The 27478-nt window shown below is 33.6% G+C and overlaps 1 protein-coding gene across 2 annotated transcripts; it reads right to left on the bottom strand.

The window, feature by feature from the left end:
• Positions 1 to 548: 548 nt before the first annotated feature.
• On the bottom strand, positions 549 to 27101 carry LOC110443096 (serine proteinase stubble-like). Of its 2 annotated transcripts, none has more exons than XM_021487095.1 (9): positions 26996 to 27101; positions 15791 to 16125; positions 8221 to 8364; positions 6156 to 6563; positions 5692 to 5872; positions 5257 to 5359; positions 3618 to 4020; positions 3117 to 3250; positions 549 to 2404 (listed from the first exon to the last, which is right to left on the bottom strand). In XM_021487095.1, exons 2-9 carry the CDS (start codon positions 15843 to 15845, stop codon positions 2240 to 2242), a joined length of 1593 nt encoding a protein of 530 aa, XP_021342770.1. In that variant the 5' UTR covers positions 15846 to 16125; positions 26996 to 27101; the 3' UTR covers positions 549 to 2239. The 2 variants fall into 2 exon arrangements, with proteins under 2 accessions (XP_021342770.1, XP_021342778.1); XM_021487103.1 differs by lacking the exon at positions 26996 to 27101 and adding an exon at positions 18119 to 18249.
• Positions 27102 to 27478: the final 377 nt, after the last annotated feature.

Below are 27478 nucleotides of genomic sequence, written 5' to 3'. Positions count from 1 at the left end.
AGCTTTCTTAGATTTTGACTGGAAAACAATAGCGATAATAATGTTTGAATCGTAGGAGTGCGCTCCCTTTTTATACCTAGATAAACCGATTTTAGCATTTTAAATTTAAATTGTTGACGGTCAATTATTAAAGTTTTTCATCTGAAAATTCAGAAAGTCTTGCCAAAGATCATTCCAAGGAAAAGTTATATTACTCTAGCTATTTCATAAATTGCATCTAAATTCATCGCAGAATATCATGTTAAAAGAGATCTAGGTAAGGGTTATTTTGTCAAAGTTCGTCAAACAAGAAATTGAATTTCAGGTAAACTCGGAAATATGGAACAGCTAATGTGACTTTATGTGTTTTGTCGCTCCATTGCACAAACATCCAGCCATGTCACAATATGATGTCCGATTTTAGCGCTGGAGCGGACTGTGATATTAGTATCACGTATTTTTTATGCATCAGTTTTGTAATTACACCATCACGTAACGAAATGTTCGATATAACTAAAAATATGATTTGTACTTCAATGTAAAAAAATAAAAAAGGAACACAAACAAAGCCAGCGATCTGTAACAATTTATTTAATGAACCATAAACAAACCAAATGTTAAAACAAATTCATTCAAATACCGTCGTTTGTATTTTTATTGATATTTAACTTTACAAATCTACACAGTTCTGATATTCCATTTCATATTCAAGAGCTGCTTGTGATATTCAAATTTACATTTCAGAGTTGATAATATTCAAATGCAGTTCTATGCTGTTTATGATATTTTTACACTCTCATGTTATTTCTTATATTCAACTTCAACTTACAGGTTTTGCTATTTCTGATGTTTTGATATCATGTACTGGTTTTGATATTTAACATTACCTTGATATGCTGTTTAGGATAATCAATTCCATATTAAGTTACTATTATTTAACTTTACCTTGATATGCTGTTTAGGATAGTCAATAATCAATAAGTTACTATTATTTCATTTTTTCTAACTTTTCTATGCTGTATCTCATACTCATCTTTACGCCCCTTTGTTGCGTTGTAAGTATCTTCACCTTCATACTTTTTTTCTTTTTCTTGAGATATATGAAATTTGATTTTAATGTTGTTGGTTCTGGTATTTTACTACATTTATGTGCCTTTTCTTATATTTAACTTTACAATTTAGGCTGTAACTGGTGTTCCACTTTACGCCGCTGTAATATTTATGATATTCAACTTTACAATTTAGGCTGTAACTGATGTTCAACTTTATGCTTCTGTAATATTTCTGATATTCAACTTTACACCCCAGTTGTGTTTCTGATATTCAACTTGACGCTTCTGTAGTGTTTCTGGTATTCAGCTTTACACCCCAGTTGTGTTTCTGATATTCAACTTGACGCTTCTGTAGTGTTTCTGGTATTCAACATTATTCTTCTGTAGTAATTGCAGTAGTCAGTTGGATACTTATGAGCTGTTAATGATGTTCAACTTTACATTTTTGTTCTCTTTGTGATAGTAAATACTGCGAATTCATGCTGCTACTTCATTTCACGTCTATTATTTATTTTCAACTTTTCGTCATCTGGTATTCATATTTACAATTGTATGCTGTTTCTGATATGCAGGTTTTGCATTTCTACTGTATTTTGATAACATTTACTACGAATTCCATATTCATGAAAAGTACATAGACATATTTGCATATTGTTAAAGCGATTTTGTTCATTCGGATATCTTCGTGAAAGAACTATTCCGAATACAAATGTATCGCCGTAGTATAAGGTATTCTATGTTTATAAAACAAGTTTAACGAACATTAAAAGTCAAACTTTTAGTTTTATTTAAATTCAATTTCAACAATAAAACAACATCATCTTAAATTTATGTTTTCATACGCTTTTATACAGCAATGTCTGAATATATATATTATGCCTCTTACCGAATAAGCTTGAAATATATTGTTAATACAATGTGTCTACTTTTAGTTTTCTTTAAGGTAAAGACAGCGAGATATGTATCAAATACATAATTAATTTTACCCTGTTAAAAGTGATATTTACACATACGCGTATACGAGTATGGACCCTGGAATACACTGGAATGTATTTACACAAACTCTTTCAATTATTCTGAATATCGGATAATAAAGATAACATGTGGTGCAAGTAATATTGTTTACTTTTGTCTGAAGTGACTGGTCAATTATACTATAGAAGAACTGGCCCCAGATGTGTACTGTCAGAGAAAAATGTCAGATTGTTTCAACCCTCCGAGATAATCTCCCGTATCCAATCGTGGTATGACGTCACTCGCGTGAGAACACTGGGATATCCCTTCCGGTTGCACTCATCTGACCCCCATGACACCACGCCAACCAGGTAGAAGTTCCCTTCGTATTTACAAGACATAGGACTACCAGAGTCACCCTGAAAATAGAGAAAAATATTACAATGTAAACATTTTGTAATGTTGGGATATGTTAGGTTCATTTATAGGATAAGATCATTTGTGAAGCAGAGCAATGCGCGTTCATGCAAAATATATCTTTAATCTAAAAAAATAGACTTCTTTTTAATCAAATTTCAGAGATAAGATTAAATAAGCGCCAGTGATATTGCTTAGATTTTACAACATTATTAAATAACATAGAAAATAAGCTATAATGTTAGCACACAGGGGCAACATCCAACCTCAAAATAGACTGAAGCCTCAAAGCACAACGATATCAAAGTTCAAACTCAGCACACTTGAAAAAACATCAAAACGAAAAATACAACACAACATTTAAAATTAAACTTAACATTCGAAATAGACTATGACATCAACACACAGGAAAATATCCCATCAAATATAAAATAAAAAAAATGACTAGCGTCAACACAAATGGACAATATATAACTCCAACTCAACACATAGCGACTACATTGGACTCAAAATAGGCTATAGCATCACATACAGTGATGACATCAAAACTGAATTTGTGTTAAAAGTCAACAACAAGAACACAGGAGACACCAACTTAAAGGAAAGATATAATTAATCAGCATAAAAATCGGCGTCGAACCCATATTCGCTGATGTTTGCGTCATCGTATGTGACGCTGGATCATCATTTATCCGTTTTAATGTTTACACTCACCAGGCAAGGCCCCTTTGTTCCATCTCCAAAGCAGACCATGTCGTTGTCAATCTCTCTCTTCCAGGACTTGCTGCACTCTTCAGCACTGCTTACGTGACCTTTGACCTGTTGTAACTTTGTCACCTCCCCTGTACCTGTAACCCGTGGTTACCATTGTTTAAAAACAGACAAATTGTTATATCTACTGACTCAGCAATGAAACAGTCCCTAATCAAAACTTATATAGCGATGACTGAAAAATACCATTAAAAATGTATGCTGTTAATAAAGTGCAAAATTATACCATATAATTCCCACAACTTCACTAATTCATATATATTGTGTAGTTTTTTGTTTTTAAATTTAATTTGACTTCGCTTTTGATTTATTTATTTCCTTTTGTCTTGAGATTTTTTGCTCTTGTTATATGTAAACTTCTTTGAGTTAATTGTGTAAGTGCATATAATCTGGACTGAAACCTTTCTAATCGCTAACATATACATCGATGATGCTTTTATTTACCTCTAGTCTCTCCCCATCCTGTGACGTAACATTCCCCGAATCGTTCTACGTCATAAAGACTAATGTGGTTATCAGCATCAACATTGTCAAATCCAGCGTCCCTTCGGATCCTCCACATGTATTCAGAAAGTTCCGGAAAGCCCTCCCTCAATGCTTCCTCCCTGATCAGTTCCTCCTCTGTTTCTCGTTCTAACTCTTCCTCCTCCCGACGTTTACTGATAGCGTTGGCTGAGGGGAAACGTGGGTCCCCGTGGGTGGGGAGACAGATAGGTCGTGTATATGGCGAGTTCATATCTACTGCTTCAGACAACTCAACCAAGGCGATGTCGTGACGGTAGTGGTGATGGGTAGGGAGGGTTTTGTTAAGGGTCAAGCCCTCAGAATCCTTCTGGTAGTAGGGATGCTGAAAGACAATGATTTGTTAATAAATATCAATCTGAAAGCCCTATTAAAATATTCTTTGGTCTTTCTTTACCAAAGGAAACATTTACATTTTAATTGTTTATAGCACAAAAAGTTTTCAGAATTTTGTTTTATCGTCTCACCTACTCTTTTGTCAAATACATCACATATCACATTAAAAATGTTTTTTTTTTGGGAAGGCTACAGAACAGAGCACAACTAATACTTTTTCGGCGTTATGAAAGGTTAGTGGACAATTTAAACATTTAAACAGTGTAGTTAGCGTCTCGAGTAGAAAACCCGAGATAAATAGTGTTTTAATCAACCAAACGTCTGTATCAAGGAAATACGGATACTTATACCAGGTTTTGGTGAAATGGATTATATCTGAGATATAGACCTTATTAGCCATGGAGGTTCGGATATAACTGCTGTGAAAAGGGAACTCTCCAATGGTGATTATTTTGAAATCAAAGTCATCCCGTTTGCCATAAAGATTGTTAGTGATGTGATTATAAGTATCATGCAGTACGTAAATGTCATGGAGTTTGGCAATAAGATGACTTTAATAAGATTTTATCAGTAAGTATCAGAGCTTTGAAGCAAGGTGACCCTTCTGGTCTTATAGAAAGTTTAATCAAGGAGTAGTAATGTGATTGATATTGAGAAAAAGTCAGTTAATATCCTGGAGTTCTATATCGAGGAAAACATTATCTCATGCCATTGAGGTTGGAACTAAGATGACCTTATAATTATGCTGAAGGTAAATGTCAATAAGTTGATTATAATGTGACCAATACTGTGAAACTGTCGTAAAAACTTGTAAATATTGGTAGTAAGATGATGGCAATAGGTGAAAAGGAAAGATGACCAGTTCTATTATACTTTAGGTAAATGTCAAAGCATATGGTAGACCTTTCAACGTTATTGCCTCAATGTGGACACACTGTAAATATCAAGACATGAACTTATCAGAGAGAAATTTGTGGAGATTTGAATTCAAAGACCTTTACAATAGAAAAATTATGAAAGAAGTCCTTGAGATTCTCGCTTTTCCAGCACAAATAATCAATATATCTGACCATGAAGTAAACATGTGGACATGTGACTGATCTCGCCCATCAAGTGAGACCAATCATTTGGGTGAGAAAGAATAAGAATTGTTAGAGTTTCTTCATCCTTTGAGGATGCCTCTATCACACTGTAATTATACGTATATATTGGAATGCATACACACCTTGATAATTTGTTTAATTGAGATGTCCCTCCTGTGCTGGTCCCTCCCGGTGATGTCGTGGACTCCAACGCTCACCCTCCAATGTGAGACCGCATTGAATTGTCTGTATAACATAGTTCAGAAGATATTTTAAAACAGTCGGAATGACTGCACAAAGAAATGAAATATCAACATCATATTTGTTTTTCAAGATGTATAAATGTAGATATTCAAAATTATCCAAACACATTGAAAAAAAAAAAAATAAGGAAATAAAACCATTTCTACTAAGACTATTGGACACAAGCATTAATCAAATTAAAAAATGTTTGCGAAAATTTAATGATTAACACTACTTAGCATCAATTAAAAGCTTTAGATTAATTGCACAATTATTGAAATCCAAATTAGCTCTATAGACCAGATACTGAAAATAAAGCCATGCTATATCCTTACCGTTTAAAACAGTGAGCGGCGGTGACAATCCAATGATCATTAATAAGGGCGCCACCACAAAGATAGGCGCCATTCATATACCGGAAGGCGACTTGCCAGGGCCACGCCCCTCGCTTGGAGACACTTCCGCCTATTATTCTCTTTACTCTTTGATTGAAAAATGGTAGTCCACAGTCCAACCCTGCCCAGAGAGATATGATAAATACATTACATAGAATCGTTGAGATGTCGAGAAAGTGTCATAATGACTCTTAAATGAACTTCCTGACATCTTAATTCAAAATGATCTTAAATATTGCAAATCAAGAACGCGCCATTTCCGGAATTTCTACTCACAAGTCCAGAATACAATTGTTTTATTATTTTTAGTCAAACACGCTATGATTTGAGTATTAAAAAAGCCAACACTTAATTTTTGATTCCATGCTATTAAAACTGATATATAATGATCAATAAATACCAACCTGTGTTGATAGCATTTGGAAATTCATAATCAGGGTCCTGTGGCTGATCACCCATAGGAAGTTCTTCGTTCACAAAGGGCAGGTCCTGTTCAGTACGGCCCTCGTCTAGAGGTAGTTCAGGGGCAAGGGGGAGATTATCCTGAGGAAGGTCGGGTAGTTTCTGTTCTGGCATTGAGGTCGAAGTGATCACGACGTCCTCCATTTTGACGGTGGTGGTACTCGGACTCGTTGTAGTGGTGGTTGTGGTGGTTGTAGTCGGAGCAGGGGTTGTGGTGGTTGTAGTCAGAGCAGGGGTTGTGGTGGTTGTAGTCGGAGCAGGGGTTGTGGTGGTTGTTGTACTAGTAGGACTTGTGGTAGTTGATGGTGGTTCTGTTGTCGTTGTTTTCTTTGATTGTTCCATTTGTTTTACTGCAAATATAGAAATAATTATTACTTTTTCACCGGTGAAATATAAGAAATTATCGATTTATTAAAAAATCATATTTCGAATACACTATTGATATTCTGCCATACTCGTGAAATACATATGGTATTCAACGGTAAACAATTAAAATTAATATCCTGTATATAACACCTGTAATACATCTTCATAAACTGTTACAGCGGACCCATTTTAATTGCCACTAACTGAGTCATTTATGTTAAAGGTTTATTCAGGTTCCTGTTAAAAGAGGCAATAGTTATAAAATCTGAGTATTCTATACATATATAAACTGAATAATTTTATAGAAGTTATTCGTGTATGTTTATTTTCGGTCCTATATACTCAACCCGAAAACCCTAGCATTTCCATACCGTAAAATATTCTTCTTTTACAGTAACTTAAACAGACACAGTAGCTATAAACGAGTGTGTCACGTTGGAATAAGTTAATATATGACGTCATACGCACCTCGTGTTACAGTCTACTGAATTAATTAGAAATTTATGTTTTCCCGTTTATAGAGGAAACCTGCTTCTACTGTTAAATGTCTATGTCCGGAACACGAAATTATATCTAATGTCTCAAATTAGCACTCGATTACTAGGAATAGGTAATACGTCAGTAATGATACAAAATTAATCGATTAATTAACACCTGGTTCATGAAACATTAAATCCCACTTGGTTAACATATATACACATGTATTACGTCAAACTTTTCGTATTTTATGCCGTATCTGGAAATCCGAAGTATTATATGAATATCAAACTTCGGTCAATTAAATACATAATGGCGCAGAAAATAAGTATACTTTTTTATAAATACATATATGGAAATTCCATTAAATATGCCGTTAGGTGGTTGTCTGTGGTTTGTGGGAGACTACGAATCATAATGGAAGATGCCCTAGATACTGGACAAGTCTGTCTTTCGTTGTGAATATATCCCAATATATCCTTATCATAGATCTATGTTTCCGTGGAGGAAATTACACGGCTCCACGTGAGATACTTCTCTATGATGAAGTCGCAATAGTGACGGAATATATCACGAGCTTTTTTCACACATTTCTTTAACTCTCAGTCGACGTCAGCCATGCTATTAATGTAGTCATGCAGGTTACAGGGAGTATTCTTAGCCTAACTCCTGGATCACTCCTTTTCTGAACACATCATAAAGAACCTATACGTAAACGGTTCTAAATAAGGATAATATACGTTGGGGGTAGCACACCTGCCCGGATGTGTTTGTACTGTACAGTTAGGAAATCCCACATCCCTAACACCGAACATCAGTATACAATACACGTCTATTTCAAATCTTCCGAACCTAGTTCATCGTCTCTCTGTAGGCATTGCACTTTTAAGCTTCACGTGTTGGCCCTGTAAGTTTAAGGCGATATACCCTTTTGATTTCGGCCTGTAGAATTCAGTGGAATGGAAATACTGGTTTATCGTTCCTGCAGAACTGGAAGGTTTTGGAGGGATTATTGTAGGGATATCGGGCTTTTGTCCCTGTACAATGTAGAAGTAAATTGTATTTTGGTGTCTTCAAGTTGTCGAGAACTTATGACGCGACTTATGTTGAGAGGTCCCCATAACGGAAAAGTTTTTAATGTCCTCCAAATTATTCATAACTTACCTAGATAATCCGGGGCACAGCAGTGGAAGCCTTCGGTAGCGCATAGAGGAATTCCCCACTTGTGGACAAACTTAAAGGCACACTCCTCCCTACACTCGCCAGCCAGGTAGGGACAAAGCTCCATCGGGAAGTCAACGGCATTGGCTGTATTATGGACAATAGACACATCACTATACCGTGAAAAATCCACAAAACCAGTTAACAAGATTTCAATCTGCCTATGAGAACAGCTCAATGAAGATAACAATGCCTGTTTAGACATTTTTTATTATTTTATTTTATTGGAACAGAAGCCTGAAGAGTCTTACACAAATGGTAACGAAGCCAGCACCGATGGTGATTACCTATGATCCTTTATTTTGTCTAGCAATTATTATATTTCCTGCTGCTTACTTCAAAGGTTCAATAAACAGTTAGTCGAGAAGATATAGAGGTACATGTATATAATGTACGTGTGATCCTTTTTATACGCATGAAAGAGAAAACGCACTGATATATCTTATTCACTACAAACTGCCCGCTTTTAGCGATTTATTTAAAGAACTGGGATAGAACAGATTTTGAAGTCTGTTTTCGACAGAGAAGATCTGAGAGATGTGAAGAACACAACCTGTTTCTCTTCGACTTATGTTTCCATTCTGTATTATTTTAGACATTTTTCAGGTTACAAAAAGAGACTTGCGTTATTTCTTTTTATTTCTTTTTTCATCACATTATTTTTCGATAGCTATCTATGTTAAATTCTTTTTGAGTAAAAATGTAATCCCCAAAACATTTTTTCTTTCCTGTTTTTGGAACATTGTCTATATAATGTAAACGCGCCAAGTAATCTCCTTAGTACATTAATTCGATAGCATCTATAAATAAAGCGTTCTGAAAGTATATATAACTTTATCTTCAGAGCGTGAAAAAGGTGAAGCGGTATAGTATAACCGGATATGACGTGGAATAAAACAATATTTTTACGCAAACGTGTACATTGCACTGATTATCAGTGTTAAAAATAGAAAAACAGGCGCCATACACTGCTCTTAAACTTTCCAAAAAATATCCAAATCTAAAACATACTGAAGCTTGGTGTTGGCTGATTATCGTTAATTAGTAACTAGGTATTTGTGAAGAGAAGGAATGTCTGAGCGCGTGAACCTAGAGCTTTGAGAGCCTGCATGCATTTCTCGGGCTTAATCAAATTTATTGGATCCAATCTTACGAATTAAGAAAGAATTTCAACGGTTTCGATTGTCGCCTGATAAAATTGTTTTAGAATGAACACTATGTCTGTTTGATAAAAATACCGGCAGTCAAGACATGTGTGACTGAATTACAGATTGGAACATTGTTAAAGTCCATCCATAACGATACATTCTTGTGATTTCTGTTATTATTAACTGCAGTACAATACATACGTACAATTTTTAGAATTCTTATTAAATTTGAGCTCGCTGGCGCTTAACATATTGCGCTAAGTTATTACCGCACTTATTGAAATTTCTGTATTTAGTTTTTTATTGCATGTCTTGTGGATGGGGTAATACATCAATGCGCTAAACTATTTAAATTCGTTAATACGCTAAAAATTAGTACTCTTACGGTATAATATGAAAAAAGGAAATGATGCAGCTTATTGTAAAGGTCATAGGACATTCTAAAGAAACCTGCAAACCGAATAGAAATTCGATAAAATTAAGAACAAAATTTCCACATGATACGTAGTCCGAAGCAACATTCCAGTAAATTATAAGATATATCAAGTAATATCTCATCTTTGTAATGGGTCGTAATATTTCTGATAAATTTGATTAAAATCGGCATGAAAATACTCATTTACCGATCGTTGGTTCGTTGCAGTCTACTAAAAATAAATGTTTTGGCTATTTACGGTGGCCACCACATAGTGTTATCAATCTATATCAGGTCTAGCTCTTGTATTTCTAGCATTCTTCCATGGTGTTCACCACATGCTAGGGAGCTAATACATGCCAGAACTGTATTCACCAAGCATTGGCAGCTTAACTGACATTGTCCTTAATCAGTGTCAAAGTATAAAAATCAAAATGTTATCGTTATACTGAATGAAGATAAACGTCATTTAGAATTGAAATCGTTCAATAACAAGAATTGTATACACCAAACATAATAGATTATTTATTTATCGTGTTAAAATTTCAATTTAAATATAAAGCTAACTAGACACTTTCTTGAATCAAGTGTGGCTCCTGTGGAATGGTGCTTATCTGTGTTCTAAACTTATCAACAACATACCGCCTACAAATTGCTACTTAACGAACTATAGACGAGGAATTTCATTCATAAAACCCCGTGAAACTCCGAGGACGAGTTAGTCAACCCTTAGATCAATGACTTCACCGACAGGTATCCAAATTTTCCATCATCAGCGCAATTTGCTAATATTACAAGGTCAATAAATGTGATACAGTCAGAACTTCATTGAAAAATTTGGAAATGTTTGTTTTACTCAAGGAATATAAACTTAGGGGAATGTTATTCTAGATTTTTAATCTTTAATACTTTATTTTCATACAAGTATTACTTAATAATATCATGTATAAATTAATTAAAGTAGAGACAAGATGCAAGTACATTTTTAGAGCCTACCTCATTTAAACTAAATCTGATAACATGTAGTGCAAATCGTGTATTACCGTTTTTTAATTATATAAAGACGAATTTCTTTCTCTTAATCAAAAGAGCAACCTATCAGTCTAGTATTTATAAAATTCCCTCAGCATTTGCCATAAGACATATTTTATACAAATATATATATGTATATATATTAAAAAAGCTGAAGTGAATGTTCTATTCATCAAATGCTGTTTCCGTAATACTGTTATAGTATGCACGTTATTAAAGCTTATTTGTACTAAGATTAAACAAGCCTGAATAACAAATAAGACAAATATATATCTATATATATAGAATAAAAACATACATTTTTCAGATCGTCCGCTATATAGATCTTAAATTGTTGCCATAATGACCCAATACAGTTCCCTGCCTTATTGTTCTTTTTGCTAAAACATGCATTTTGCTTTTATTTCACACGTTTAAAGCACCACTATTGTGGCGTTCAGCTTAGCTAATGAAATTTCAACGATAGAAATTTTATGAAAGTTGCACTTATCATCTTATGTTGTTCCTACATAAATGGAATTCAAACACCATTGAAGAATGCGCACTTTGAACAGAGTGCTATATTTAACTACCGGAAATAGAAAAAACTGTTGTTATTATTAAGTATAGCTGATGATGGACACCTTCATTTACCTCGAGTAATTGGGGAATGTCCATCCATCAAGTCCTATATCATAACAGGAAGTCAATACCGTTAATAAAGGCCGGATACAGTTACAAAGAGTCTAGCAGAAAGTAGAATGTTCTTAATTGTCATTCCTCGAAGCAGAAAACAACCCAAAATATAAATATATTATTGTCTATTAATTAATTATTTGTATTAGTTTCCCGCAGGTTATTCCAGAGCGGACTACTGTTTTTCAGTCAGTAAAGTTTTGTCCGGGGACATATTATCTCACTCCTATAATTGCGAAATCTGTATATTGATATCCCTAATTAAAATGGGTCTCATGTTCATGAAATACCGATAAATTGTTCTTTGTTAATTATTTGTACCTTAAGAGGAAACATGAACTGCTGGCAATATTTCACTTAGTACAATTATACTGTAAATAAGTTATTCAAGACTGATTGATCAACAAAGAGATAAAACGTTCATTAAATGTATCTTTGTATATTTTGTAATAAATAATAACAATTAAATTATAATTTCAAGGACTGTAAAATCTATATTAAATCTATATTTCTTAACCTCTTGCGTGTGAGAAGAAATATCGTAGGAAATCCGAGGCAAACTGAAAAATATATCGGAAAATGTGCTTTCTTCATTATTTTAATTATTAAGACGCACAGAGACCAAACGGTGATTCAATCAAATAGTATTGAATTTATGTAGCTTTAACGTATACAATTCAGTCTTTAAAGGCAGCATTTAAACGTCAATATTTTCGAATATGGAATTTTAAGGTAACGCTTGGGTAATTTTATTTGCAACACAATCAGACCATAAAGACGATGAACACAATAAAACCATATTGTAGTTTACAGGTAACTATTTCAAGAAAAAATGCAGATAACCCAATAAAGATACCAAAGAGGATTTAATTTATTTATGAATGACAACATATTAAACCTGCATGTAAGGCAGATTGTGTTGATAAGAATCATAACTTACTAATCTTAAATTTACAAAATAAAAGATATTTAAAAAATTGACAGATAATGGATATATCAAAAGTTGAACATATGTAGTATACAACTCCATCTAAAGTAAATCTGCATGTGAAAAAAGGCAGCTTATATGTATCGACTATAATTGCCTCGCGATAACTTAAAATTTTGTTATTCAGGTAACATTTCTAAGGATCATATAAAGTTGTCCAATTTCTGTCCTTTGTAACGGCACAACTTCATAATTACATCATTCTATCACGACCTTTTTGATCCAAAAAGCTCCTGTTCGGAGAGGTCAAATAATGCGTAACCGGTATAAAATATCAAATATAAACGGAAAATAAGTCTTAACACAATGCAAAGGATGCTATAAAGTCCGGGTTCACATAGGAATGCAAAGCTATATAACAAAGTAAAAAATATAACAAAACCCTAAAAGAGATGTAACATACCAATGCAAAATAGGTCATATAACAATGCTAAAAAAGGTATTATGAAGTACGCGTTATACATAACAAGAAACCTAACAAAGTCTATGAGAAGAAGCCATGATATTGATAGGGTCGGTTAGGGGCTGCTTCTACATTATTAAAACCGTCTCGACAGATGACTCGATATAGCTCAGGCAATCATTTCTCGATCAGGACTGCAACGCCGTCAATAAACATTCAAATGTTCCTATTACATGTCCAGCATTGGTCAAGGTTGTGTGTGAGCCCTCGGTGACCAGATATACGTCATATTCTGTTTGCAATCAGAATAATTAATGAAGCCAATAATGATGGCTGACCATTGCCTAGGGAATCACACAGCTGCTTCTATGATCATTTAAAAGTATTGTCAGGTTGAAAGCAGTATCGATCACGAAAGATTGTATTTGCTTTATCCATGGATGAATGTTTTACGTAACTGGTCTTCATTTTTTTCCACTCCATGCTAATTCAGCAATCCAGGCATATTATATATCTCATTGGTACCATATTGCAAATGATCCATATTACTAAATAGGTATTGAAAAACTAAATAACTACATACAGGTTATTGACATAACAAGTGGTCATGTTTGGAATAATTCATATAGATGTTCAATCTGTATGCTATAACAACAAAAATAGAAAATCAACATTGCAGATATATACTGGTCTGAGTGAAAAATGACCTGTATGTGTCACCATAATCTTATTATGTTATCCTGTACATGTATTGACTAATTAGATTACTAAATTATCTAGTAAGCATCAAGCAATTGTATGAGGTATGGAATACGTCATAAGATTTCTAGGGATGGCATTAGAAAACAAAATGATTAAATTCAATCGTCGTCTGTTGTGATAATTTTCCTACATGGTAAGGTTAATGGTGAACAAACTCATTAATCAGTAAACTTAATATTCCAAATCAACAATGGATTCCATTACAATAACTAACGAAAACTATATTTATGGATTAATGTGACGTCATAAAACTAAAGGATTTACAAATACGCCCCCGATGTTTACCCTCATACCCAAGAAACAGCGAAAAGTCATTAGTATTCAAGTGAGAAATATTGATTGTGCAAATGATTAGTCTAATTTCATGTTATAAAAATCAAAATACCATCAAAAACAAAACCAAAATCAATCTCATGTAAAATCAATAGATTAAAACACAACATTATTGGAACGTATAAGAAAAATACGATTTACTGAATGCATACTATTATCAGTGGATATATCATCTTGTCGGTAGTCCTATTACAGACATTTCCAAGCCAGTTCCTTTTATCAATAAATCATGGGCAACGCTAAAGGTTTGTTTGGACTGTTACGAAAATAGCACCAAAGCAAAATTCGTCAATGGCAGAATATCTTGCATTGCCAAAACATGATTCACAGAAATAAGATCGGTAGCGGTATATTTATATGTGCTTAAAGGGTTTGTCATATGTACTGTTTTATAACACAATACGACTGCATAAATGTAAAGCGACTCATAGAATTTTGAGTTTTGCTATATAAGTTCACGTCCAGAAAAAAACGTTTGTTACTGAACTATGAAATCTCTCTATCCTTCTCACATCATAGACGATAAATATTGTATGTACAATCATATAATATAAAGTCATTTTCAAAGAACTATATCGAAATATCTACATTAGTGCAACAAAACGTTAATAATTTACGGGCAATTGTTTTAATCACGTGGGTATAAAAGTCGTATCATTTGCTTTCATTATCATTTCTTTCAATGCAAAATGATTTTTTCAAAATCCATGAGTGCAGCTGCCGTTTTAATTTGGGGAAACTCACGAATCATAATTCATATTAATAGTCTTTATAGTAGCTGTTTATCATTCTCGTACATTTCAAATTCTTTTTCTGGTTTTTGGTTGTCAGGAAGTCCAAGCCATTTCTTCAAATTATAACTGATGAAGAATAACCGTAGTTGATGACTAATTACTTTTTCCCATTCTTAAATCTTTTTTGCGTGTTTTTACTTTTTATTTTGCACGGAATGTTTAATGAGATTAAGAGTTCAATTAATGTTACAGGTTTTGAAAAAAAACTTAGCAATTCTTTTGAACAAAGCACAGTAGAATTGTTGCATCAACAAATTATTACTTGTTGTCCTTAATAATTAACAAATCGATGTAGTCAATGGGTTTGTTTCATTAACCGAACCATACTGATAGCGCCTGTTTTGCAATGGTAATTGATGTTCGTCAAGGTACCGTACAGAGATTTGTTGAGCCGTTCTTAATTCGGTTACCTCCAGTATAAAATATCAATAACCTCAAAACAAATCAGTAACTGAAATAAAACCCGTCCTTCCAGACAAAAAATATTTGACGAATGAGAATAGTTAATGGATTATAGAAATCTTGTCCTTAAAAATATAAGCCATTCGTCATTATTATAATAAAACATTCAATCACGGCATGTTTTCTTCGGAAAACCATTATATTTCTGAACATGTAATACTACAACTATGTTGTTGTATCCCCATGGTAGCGATAACAGAAAATGTGTTTTTTTTTAAATATTGTGCAGATGCAAGTTATGTAAAAGACAATTTGGCGATAGCATTCGGTGAACTTTTGAATTACATACTTTTCAGAAAGCCACGTATTCAGACCTACCATTAAACACAAGGTAGAAATGAAAACAGAGAGCAAGAACATTTCTTTTTATTATTTGAAAAAAGAAATGCAAATGTTCCACTTTCTTTTTCTATTCGACAAACAACGGCAAGTTTTGATTAGCGATATATATATCAAAAAATACAATTAAATATGAATGAGTAAAAAAATATTTGAACTTACCTGCTAAACAGGGCAACACGAAGAAAAGCTGAACCAGTAGCAACATCGGAGACATGTTGAGAAGCTTGTTAAAGTACTGCTGTGAAACTAGATAGATGTATACGATAGATATGTAAAGCTAGTATCTCTTCCTGTGGTTCTGATGTGGTTGATACTGGCGGATACGGGAGACGAGTGGGGAACTTCACACTTCAATCGGTTTTATAGGCGATGGCGTTTTTTAATATTTGTGACGTGCTGATCGAACTATCCTCGCTACGGTATGCGTGACTGGTGTATCGCGTCACCGGAAGTGGCTCCAAATACGGTCATTCACTTTGAGGAATCCGAAGTTCCTGATATCAGAAACATTAAAATATAAACAACATTTAGTATTTCCATGTCATTTCAAACGTAGAAATTTTAACATACCATGCTATTTTATATTTGAACAGCAAATACAAATTAAAACCTTTTTTTATTTTCTTTTTATTTCAAGAATTCGTTTAAGAACGAATTTCCTGTGCTTTCTAATATGATAATAACAGGTGCAGCAGATATCGATTTTTGCATTAACATCGTTTGAATAGTGTAAAACCACATACATTCTGATAACGCGTCGTATTTTTAAGATTTGGAAGTGCCTAAAATAAGTACCCCCTAGAACTAAAACCCCCCAGATCTAGTAGTCATGCCTTCAATAAGTATTGCATAGCAACACCCAGAACAAGTAGCACATGGAGTTAATAACACTAGTTTTAGTAACATTTATGATAAACAATTAGAAACATCTTAAACCGTTCACGTCAGAAATAAGGAACACCTAGATTAAGTAACACATGGGATTAGTAAAACCTAGAATTAGCAACACCTTTCTCTTTAAACACCTATACTTAGTAACGTCTTTAATTAACATCGACTGGCATAAATAACACATAGTAATAGTGACAGAATGAAATTAGTTAAACCAAGAATTAGTAACATATAGAAATAGTGACATAGTTGAATTAGTAACACCAAAAGTAAGTAACACCTAGTATTAGTTTCATCTAGAATATTAACACTTAAAATTGGTAACGCTTGGAAAAAGGGTAATATACAGAATCAGAAACGAATATATTTGAATAACACACAAATAACACCTTAATAACTCCCAAATAACACCCAAATAACACCAAAACATTCAAATAACACCTAAAACACCCAAATAACACCCCAAAAACACCCAAATAACACCAAAACATCCAAATAACACCAAAAAGATCCAAATAACACATAAAACACCCAAATAACACACCAAAAACATCCAAATAACACCTAAAACACCCAAATAACACCCAAATCCAGAATAAGTCATGCCTAGAACAAGTTTAACCTGGGACTTATAATACCTGAAATTAGTAATAACTAGAGCAATAACACCCTGGTTCGTAAACCATAGAATTTAATGACACCTAGAACTTGTAGCGTCTAATGCAAAAATACGTTACACTTAAATTAATTTGGAGAAGGAATATGACACATTGTCGGCTGGTTCATCATGTTCGCGGCAATGTTGGTTAACCTAAACCTTAGATAAGATAACCAAAAAAATCGTAGGATTGCTTTCTTATAACTGTGATTAGGAATGTATCCGCTGTAAAATGATCCTAGCTGTCTCACATCATCGACATATTTAGCATCATTAATTAGCCTCTATTCAGCGTCAGATTTGAATTTCAAAAGAAATACGTGCAATATTTCAGGCATTTGTCCTGTAGGATACAGTTATCGTACTGTTTTTTTCCATTTGATTTTTTTTTTTTATCAGAAATGCTTATCACCTAGAGAATACTTCAACGGTTTAGTTTTATAAATAATTGAGCAATTAATTCCAGTCCATTAACAATACTAATTTGCAGATTCGGATGAGAAATGTATTTACAGTCCGCTCAACAATTGACAGCTTAGCGATATTTAGGTATGCATAACTTTGTATTTCTTAAAACCTGTAGAAGTGTGATGCAAGTTTAAAATTTCATCAGAAACGCATTAAAGTTTAATTGGACAGACGTCGACAAAGAATATTTTGGCCTGTCATTGGGGTTTTGTAAAAAAAAAAAAAAAAAAAAAAAAAAACCCGGCACAACTGAATATCACCTTCTTGCTATGTATTTAGACTGCTTTGTATAAAATGTATGCACCTTTTTTATGTTCGTAAAAGAAAATACCAATGCAATAAAACAACAACATGAAATAAAATAATCGAATATAAAGAAAGCAAATACAAAACGATCTCTTCGTTGTTTTAGTTCCATGATAGTAAAAATGCAGAGCAAGATATAGAAAAAATAAAGAGGTTGTACGTACCTACAACGAGAGTTTCGACAGCGCTGACCACACACAGCCACTGGTCAGTTGTAAATCCATCCGATATCGATGACCGCTACTTATAGCTATAGTTCTTGGGTGATAACTAGCAGTCCCCCACGTTAAACAGATAATGAATGTTGATGATGCTGAAAGCGCCGCGCACCAATGATGCCGCGGCCAAGAACAGTATTGAACACACCGCTAACCATAACAGCATAGCAAGCTTGAAGAACAAGAAATAACATCTATCCGTATCATAAAGTTAATATTAATTCAACACTCACTAAGATGTTTATATGTAAAACATGGGAACCAGATAAGACGAATGGAATGAATTGCAGAACACTGCTTAATTTAAATAATTAACATAGAGAAAAGCACTTAACATTGTATCAACAATGATAATGAAGTTTATAGAGCTCTTTCAGTCACACAATTCATTATGAACGAGTTTAGAAAACCTTGAAGTTGGATTGACAATATACAGATCCTGTGAACTATGAAGATCTGGATATAATCTCACTACTGACGAACCTAATTAAAACAAATACAATTAAATCAGTACCCAAATATCAATAAATATGTAATAAGATGTGTGTGTGGAGGAATTATAGATCTTAAAAGAATTAACGATGTTTAGAGTTTGTCGCGTCATCGAGTATTCAATATCGTAAATCTGGTCTACCGTTGTGGTCAACACAACTCAGAATCAGGACAGTACATATGCAATATATATAATAATATTCCGATTGATTTCAGTCAGTATAACACAACCCTAACTGTACGCAGAAGATGTCAACGACAATGACACCATAGTCAAGGCAGACCCGGTATGGTAGACAGATTAATTCTATTGATTGCTTATGCACAGATGATGTGACAATGGATCATCACAGCGAAAGATATTGCACAGCATTTCCAAACACATTATAGTTAACCATGTAAACATTACTGTGTACATCAAATTATCAATGTAACATTCCCACACATAGATATAATCTTGATATGCTGTCATCTTTATCGAGAGAACTTTTCCCGTCAATAATGGGTTATGCAATATATCGATGGAGCGGTATTAAAGAGTTGACATTAAACCAGAGAAAATAGGACATTAATTCTCTTGGCGGCGAACGAGTTGGCTGATAAAACGAGGAACGTTATATAAAGGTTTTAATTGCAGAAGTGCTTTTTAATACAGTAATCATTTGACGCCTTTGTGACTTTTTGGCAGCAAAGTACTATATTTTGCTGTTTAGAGTCGGTAGACCATTCCTAGGTTGGTGTTATATTGTAATATTAGTTCTCTAATGAAGTAGAAAAACGACGTCATTGAAGCAAACTCTACGTTTAAAAAAAGAGCAGGTAACAGAAATAACAACTTTGCAAAATCAATACGATTGGCAAAAAATATGACACTTCATTTTTGCATTTACATTCTCTTAAATACTTCCTCGGCATCATATCTAGTGTATATTTGAGCCTAGTAATACCGCGATAACACAGTTCCTCAGAAGAAGGTAATAACACCAGAAGAGGCACAGAGGGACTGTATCCCTCACCTGGCTCACATGAATCTTTCAACCATTCCATACCTTGTACCTACTGGCCAAATATCATGATCATTGGTCTTTCAATTTTCAAGACGGACTGACGATAGACAAACGAACGCAACACCATAATAAAAGCTTACAGGTACTTGGTGCTAGGTGAGCTAAAATGGCATTTTGCTTAAGTGATATATTTGGCAAAACATAAATGAAAATTGTGAAAAATAGAAAAAGAAAAACTTACAAATCATTCATTGTACATATTACAGCGATGTTTTTATGTTAAAGTTATATCACAAAATGAGAGCTATAAAAGACAAGTGTATCTTTTGGGGAAATTCACGCTAAAAATAATGATAAAAAATAGAGCAATGGACACGAAAAGATACAAATAAATAAATATTGGAAAAGTGAGCGTTGTATAATATCACTCGTATATGGGGACACCAACTTATTTGGGAGGCTCAACCAAACCAAGGGCTCTCCAATGTTGACAGACCTTAATTTGTATTAATAAGCATTCAATATGCATGGTTACCTGTGATAATAAAAGGTTTTGAGCTGTATTTGAAGATGAACGTGCGCAATCACACATTAAGAATCTACCTATTTACATAAATATCCATAAATACACTACCTTAGAACGTATCTGATTACTTATATCTCCATGTGAATTACACGTGACATTGTTACGGAACAGTATTATGCTAGGTAGGGTGCTAACAAGTAAGGTAAATGTTATGCATTTAATTTTTTCCTTTTTGATTATTCAATATCCTTACACAATAACACAATTATTTTATACTAATTTTGTCGATATAATACATAACCATCATCATCATATAATAAGTTTTACTCTTGTATAATCTGGTTTCTCCCCCAGTTTTGTAGGGGTTCATGTTCTCTTTCCTTTTATTTCTGTCCCTGTTGTGTTCTGACGTTATTGACCACATTGTACATTAAAAAAGTGTTTCTTTTGCATATCACATATCACCTGGTTGTTCCATTAAACACTTCCTATAACCACAGTTTTTGCCTGCGTTAAGCTTGCTTTTTGACATAGAAATCATGGTTACAGATGGGAGCATTAGATTTCTCTCATGATAATCAGTGTGATACGATGTAACAATCACACTGGTTAAGATTGAATTTATATAGCTAGCGTCGAATTCCATTTTAGAAAAAAATCAAGATAAACTTTTCAAAGTAATAAAAAAAACACCAACTTTTATACGTTTTAGATATTGATTTAAAAATTACTTTAGATGCTTTTTTAATACGAGAGTTGAAATCTCGAAGTGGTTTTGTTTTACAGCTTTGGGGAGAATACACACATTTACATGGTAATGCGTACTCGATATGTCTACATCGATCAACCAATGGTGGAAGAGTAAAGGCGGAGCTAATGAGATGGTGACGAATGACCGATAATGGGGAAAATAGCGAGATCTTTGCATTCGATATGGATGGCATCTTGATCTGTTAGACAAGTACATATACATGTAGTCAGTCCAATGGAATTTCAAGGTTGGACACTTGCATGTGCCTTTCTGATAAAAGACTTCCTTTCCGGTCCATATCAAGTCTGATGAGATTCATGTAAAGTCCTTAAGATTATATCGGCCTGTCAGTATTACATAGGATAGCATGTATGTTCATTAGCCTTAGATACAACCATAATTAAGTAGTTATTACACTGTAAATTTCATCATAATATTCTTGCGAAGCGGTTTATGATGAGAGTACACTCCGTTTTTTTGTGTTATAGCTCCATAACATGAAAAATATATTCAAGTTAATCCTTATAATTTAATCTACTATACACAATCCCTGTGGAAATCGACTTTTATTGATGGACTCTTTTCTCTTAGAAATTATTGCGCTGCTGTACCAGCCAATCAAAAGCGACGTTACAAACGGCGACGTCATTTCTTTACGTTATGGGCCGATAACATAAATTTTTAAGCCTATGAAAATACTTGTTTAAAGCAAAATTAAATTATTACAGCTGAATATCTCATCCTAATGAACTAGTACTGTCTGCTACAAACATTAGTATTTTCGAGAGAAGAATAAATATAAACTCAAAGCTAGTTTTCCAATACCCCTAAAATAGTATATATTTTCAAATATATGCTATTTTGGGGGAATCGAAAAACTTGTAAGATGAATATGCGATATATCATATCTAACTGTAGAATCTGTTTTGGGGATTTTAAAATTTCGATTGTTTTCTTTATAAACAACACATTTGTATAAAGTAAAGTTGTTAGTATTACTTATCATAGCAAACTATAAAAGAAAACATTTCGTGATTTTAAACTATACAAAAATAGAATTTAACAGACAAGATTCCTCTTACCTCTACTGGTAAGATACAAAATACATTCTGGTTTTATAAGTACGCAAAAAGTCCTATTTTTAGTTTCCGGACAGAAGAGATACATCTAGTTCTTTATTTGTTATAGATTTTATACATTTTACATGTATTAAAAATTGGTTACCTTCTATATTATTAAATCCTTACCTTCTCCACGATGTTGTTTTAAACGTTAATTCTATTTAAGATCAAATGGGAAACATACCTCGCAAATATTATTTAAATATTTTTATAATTTGTGTGTTAAACATATCCATCTCTACGCAGCTACAGACAATAAGTTGTTGATATTGTTCAGGAATGGTATAAAGGTACTGTAAAGCTAGCGACTATAATGATGATTGAGCTGACCACTTGAAGTGGATATTTGATGTTGTAGTTATGTACTGTTCCAATACAGTTATCGTGATTATGGCACGTGTTTTTTTAACATAATTTATTGCGTACTGCATTTTTTTATATACTAATTTTGAGATAACACTTGACATGGCAGCGTTACGGGCCTGCTCCTCGGCATTCGAGCGCTAAATATATAATATATAAAAAGGTGCAGTCCATGCACTAACCGTCAAGCTGATAAAAATGCAATTGATATCAATAAAGCTTTTTTGTAGATTATTCATAAGAAATTTAAAGCGATATCTATTAATAGAAAATCCATGTTAATTTGATACTTGCAATCTCTACATTCCTTTCATAAGCAATTTCCTGTCTTACCTTGAATTTCTCATGATGTCAATTCTGACAAACACTTTACTTACGATCAAATATGGGTCTAATTAAAATCTTTCTAAATACACATAATTGTTCTCGATAACTACGCTGAATATTCTTTCATAATCTATCGATCTCATTTAATCATTTTTGTTTTGTCATGTGTTATTTTCTGAATATTGCATAAATTAGAGTTAATGTGTCAAATCTGACAGCACAAGCATTGTGTGAATTGTCTTAGTCAGTGTTTTCGTTTTGTTGAGTTTGTTTTGATGCATTTGACAATAACTACCTTTTGTTAAATCTCGTTTTGAAACAAAACCGCTAATATAGAATATTCTAGCAAAATATTTTGACTTTTCAATTTGAAGAAGATGCAAATCGATGTAGCGTTGTACTTTCCTTTCTAATTAATGTCTTATTATTGATGATGATAATGATGATGATCATGCTGGTATGGAACTATTTTCTAGTATTTACGGGATAATAAGACAGATTGGTGAAACGAAATGACGCTTTCTCCTTTGGCACATACATGATCGATGATACCGGGAAATTATTATTAAAAAAAGTTTAAAATGCTTAATTCACAAGGAATCTTCTTTGTAATCAAAAGAATTATATCACAAATGTTGAGGTATGTTAGTCTCTTTAAAAGAAGTAGGCTTCCTTCTTTTCAAAGTTATGGAAATGATGTTAAAAGAGAAAAAGGCCGGTAATTAAAAACCTCGGCGGCCTTATCACATTTTATGCAGAGGTGTGACTTTGTAAAGTTCCATTCAGTTGGATATTGTCCGCTCTCCGTACTAAACCAATGATTTTTTTTTACATGAGGTATACTATTACTAAAGGTGTACATATTCACAGCTTTATAGCTCGAAAATTAGGTAAATAATGAAAACGGAATACTTAATCGCTGTAGGAAGTTTGATTTACAGGAAATGCTGAAAAAGGTGTTAAAATGAATCACTATTTTGTCCTTATATCAGAGCATCTCATTTCGATACTTATCATAATATGAGAGGAAGATTACCCCTGGAATGACCTGTCAGACCAATCCCAAGGTACTTTTGGGATGGTCATAGTCCCTATCCATCACATGCTTATATCATGTGAACTATTATCAGTTGTGAGACTTTATTTCCTTGTATTATAAACTGTTTAACTCATTAACATCCAACCAGACAAGATTGTTTTGACAAAAATTTGCTTTATGTCAACAACAGTGAAATGGTCCCAACCCATTTTAATCTGCATACTTGAGGTATCACGTATATTAGTTAAATATGTATCCTTAATGACAGATAAAAAAAGTGTTACGTGTATAATAAACTGAAGAGAAGCATATTAATTAAGGGAGATAACTCTTGCACAATTCAAAGTAAAATATGTAAGGTAGCATATATATTAAAGTCAAACACAAATTAATCATATGTATTAGTAGAAAGCAGCACATGCATTCGTTAGGGAGAAAGATCTGAACACATCATCGTTACAATTAGTTGAAACCATATTTTATTGATGCCAATGTACATATACAATTAGAAAAGACATTTGATTGTGATGATTGGGAAAAGTACTAAGGTACTTATACACAGTCCCTCTCATCGTTCATATCTAGTTTTGCTGATCATGTATGTATATCTTTGCATTGGTAGCATGAATAAGTACATAAGAAACTGTTGAGAATGAAAAATAGAACATAATATTAGGGTGAAAATGTATGAGTAACTGATGGAGGTACAATAAGGTTTAAACCCTTAAGATACCAATCTCTATGGACCTTTTAACGTGAGGACAATATGTGTATTAATAAGATACCAATCTCTATGGACCTGTTAGCGTTAGGGCAGTATGTGTATCAATAAGATACCAATCTCTATGGACCTGTTAGCGTTAGGACAATATGTGTATCAATAAGATACCAATCTCTATGGACCTGTTAGCGTTAGGACAATATGTGTATCAATAAGATGCCAATCTCTATGGACCTGTTAGCGTTAGGACAGTATGTGTATCAATAACCCCAATCTATGGACAATCTAGAGCATGTATTTCCTCTTCTATAATCAAGCTGTCATACTCGTCAACCCGTAACTATGGCTTTCTCTACGTCGGAGAACATGACACTATTCAGATTCTATAACATTAATCCATCATCCCCGCACCCATCATCCAATATAGCGGTTCGGCACACGATATTTGTCTCCTGTTACCAAGAATGTGGTAAATCTCAATAGTAAGCATATTATCTACAACGTATTTGTGATTGTGTCATATTCTATCTACGTACGTAAGAGAAACCTAGGATATGAACCTTCATATAGATGTTTAATAAAGAGTGTGAAGAAAAATGCATAATCATGGCGCCCACTATCGCTTAACTCTAGTTAAATGATGTTGGCAAAATGTGTTTGAAGCTGTGACCACTCCCTCATGTACTAAGGTATATACAATTATCATACATCGGAAATAGTCTATCTCTACCTCACAATATTCTCAGGTGGAATTATCCTTGTAAATGTGTGAAAACTTAAATGTAACATGGCTTTGTTTTGACTCCTAATTAAGGATCTTCTATCAGTTTACAAAGGTCTGGGTAGTTTCCGGGTGGTGGAATCTGATGATAAATTGGAAAATAATCTTATTTCTTCAGTAAGCAAACCCTAGATTCAGTAAAAAGTATTTTTATAAACAAATGTTAAAGGCGAATTTATGCTTTGTGGTATTTTTGGGAATAGGACCCTTTTCTTGTGTATATTGAATTGACTTTGATATAGGCCTAAGGGAGTGGCTTTGATATATGATATACAAGTGTAATACCCCAGCAATTCGTTGTATTCCGTATTTTTGTAACCTAAATAGAATTTCCCCCTTAAGACGCTTAAACTTTCGGAACATCTGGTCTTATTCTCCTTATGCTTTTTGAAGGGTCTCCTTGTAAATACTTTCATTGTTCATATTTTGCCTTAGCCCTATCACCCCTATGTAACTTCAATATACTCTACCATGCATTGATATGGATGAGTCCGTTATGGTCTACGGTGGTGAAAGGGTTAGTTTTATCGATTTTGAGTTGGAGTTATGGTTTTGTCGACATTTAGGTATTCTCTTGTTGTTTTTGTTCCTTAATTCATGCCAGCAAAAAGGTTAGTGTTGGACTTCCGAGTGGACTATAACTACTTATACAGAGTAGCATACTCACTACCATGGTAAATCAATGTTGGACTTCCGAGTGGACTATAACTACTTATACAGAGTAGCATACTCACTACCATGGTAAATCAATGTTAGCATCTTATCATGGGGGGTGGAGTGGTTATGTTTTTTTGTTTTTTTTTGTGGTTTATGTGTTTTTTGGGGTTTATGTGTTTTTTGTGGTTTATGTGGTTTATGTGTTTTTTGTGGTTAATGTGGTTTTTGTGGTTTCACGGCGTTGTTAACCTTGATGACCAAATGATCCACAGGAAGTATCATTAAATCTGTCAAATTAACGAGAATCGGTAATGAATAAACAATCACAACTAAAAGGAAAAAGGATAAAATATATAGGACAATTCCGGAAAATCGTTGGTATTATATGTTTTTATTGACCAAGTTTATTTTTATTTAAAACGTTTGTTGGATTAGTGATTTGACTATTTAAGACATTTTATACCCACTATTATAAACGAGCAAACTAATCATTTCTACTAATTTGTATAAGAGTAACACCGCTTCGCTAAATCTCTACTGGACAATGTGACCACAACTACATATTCATTCTAGTTCCTTATATTGAAATTAATACAATCGATTAATTTCTTAACCAGAATATGTGATAGTTTGATACTTAATTAAAATATCATGTTTTGTGAACACTCCACCACCATCATCTGTCGTTTGTGGAAAAAGCTTTTGCCGATAAGACAAGGCAGCAAAATTGGTTTTCAAAAGGTCATTTTATACGAATGCCACAAAAGTCATTTTTCACCACTTTTTGAAAAATCTGCACATCGTTTTAAATTGCTACTACGAAGAATCCTTCATGTCTAATTTTAAAAACAGATGCACTTTTACAAAGTCAAAACAAAACATCAATGGCCGTAAAAAGTGAAACTGTTGAATGGTTAAACCTATCACTTGCTGCTTGTCGCTCCGCTTGAGAGAGAAAGTGGGAACTATTTGAGATATGCCTGCCATAACTAGCCGACCCAATCTCACCAGATGTCTGTTATCGAGGCTGAAAAATACCTGGTATGTCCATTTGGTCGTCCTTGGAAGTGTCAGACGACTCCGGGCTAATTGTAATCAAAATAATTGTAATTCTTCACAAGTTCTATCAGCGCCCTGCATAGCGGGCTAGAACTTGTGAAGAACCCAAGGGTAGATAACTCTATACGGCGTTTAGATTAATGATACCCATGCTTCCTGTCTGATTATATAAACATATAAATATCAACATAACATGTTTTACGCAGTATGTTAGAATGTACACTTGATCAGAACACCCCCCCCCCCCCCCCCCCCCCCCCCCCAAATATACATCAATATACTATATAACACGAAATGGATACTTTCCTTCGTGGTTTGAAGCCATTTAGATTGTTTTGTGGTACAAACTTTCGTGGATATCCTATATTAACAAACAGTAGACACGTGTATCACTTAAATTCGTTGTATTTATTTTCGTGTTTCAACAGTAACCACGAAAACCACGAATGTTTATACACCACG

This window comes from Mizuhopecten yessoensis, unplaced genomic scaffold (genome assembly GCF_002113885.1).
Source record: "Mizuhopecten yessoensis strain PY_sf001 unplaced genomic scaffold, ASM211388v2 scaffold1951, whole genome shotgun sequence".
In the NCBI taxonomy this organism is placed as follows: Eukaryota; Metazoa; Mollusca; class Bivalvia; order Pectinida; family Pectinidae; genus Mizuhopecten; species Mizuhopecten yessoensis.
Note: the sequence above shows the minus strand (reverse complement) of the source record. Positions and strands in the feature narration are given on the sequence as shown.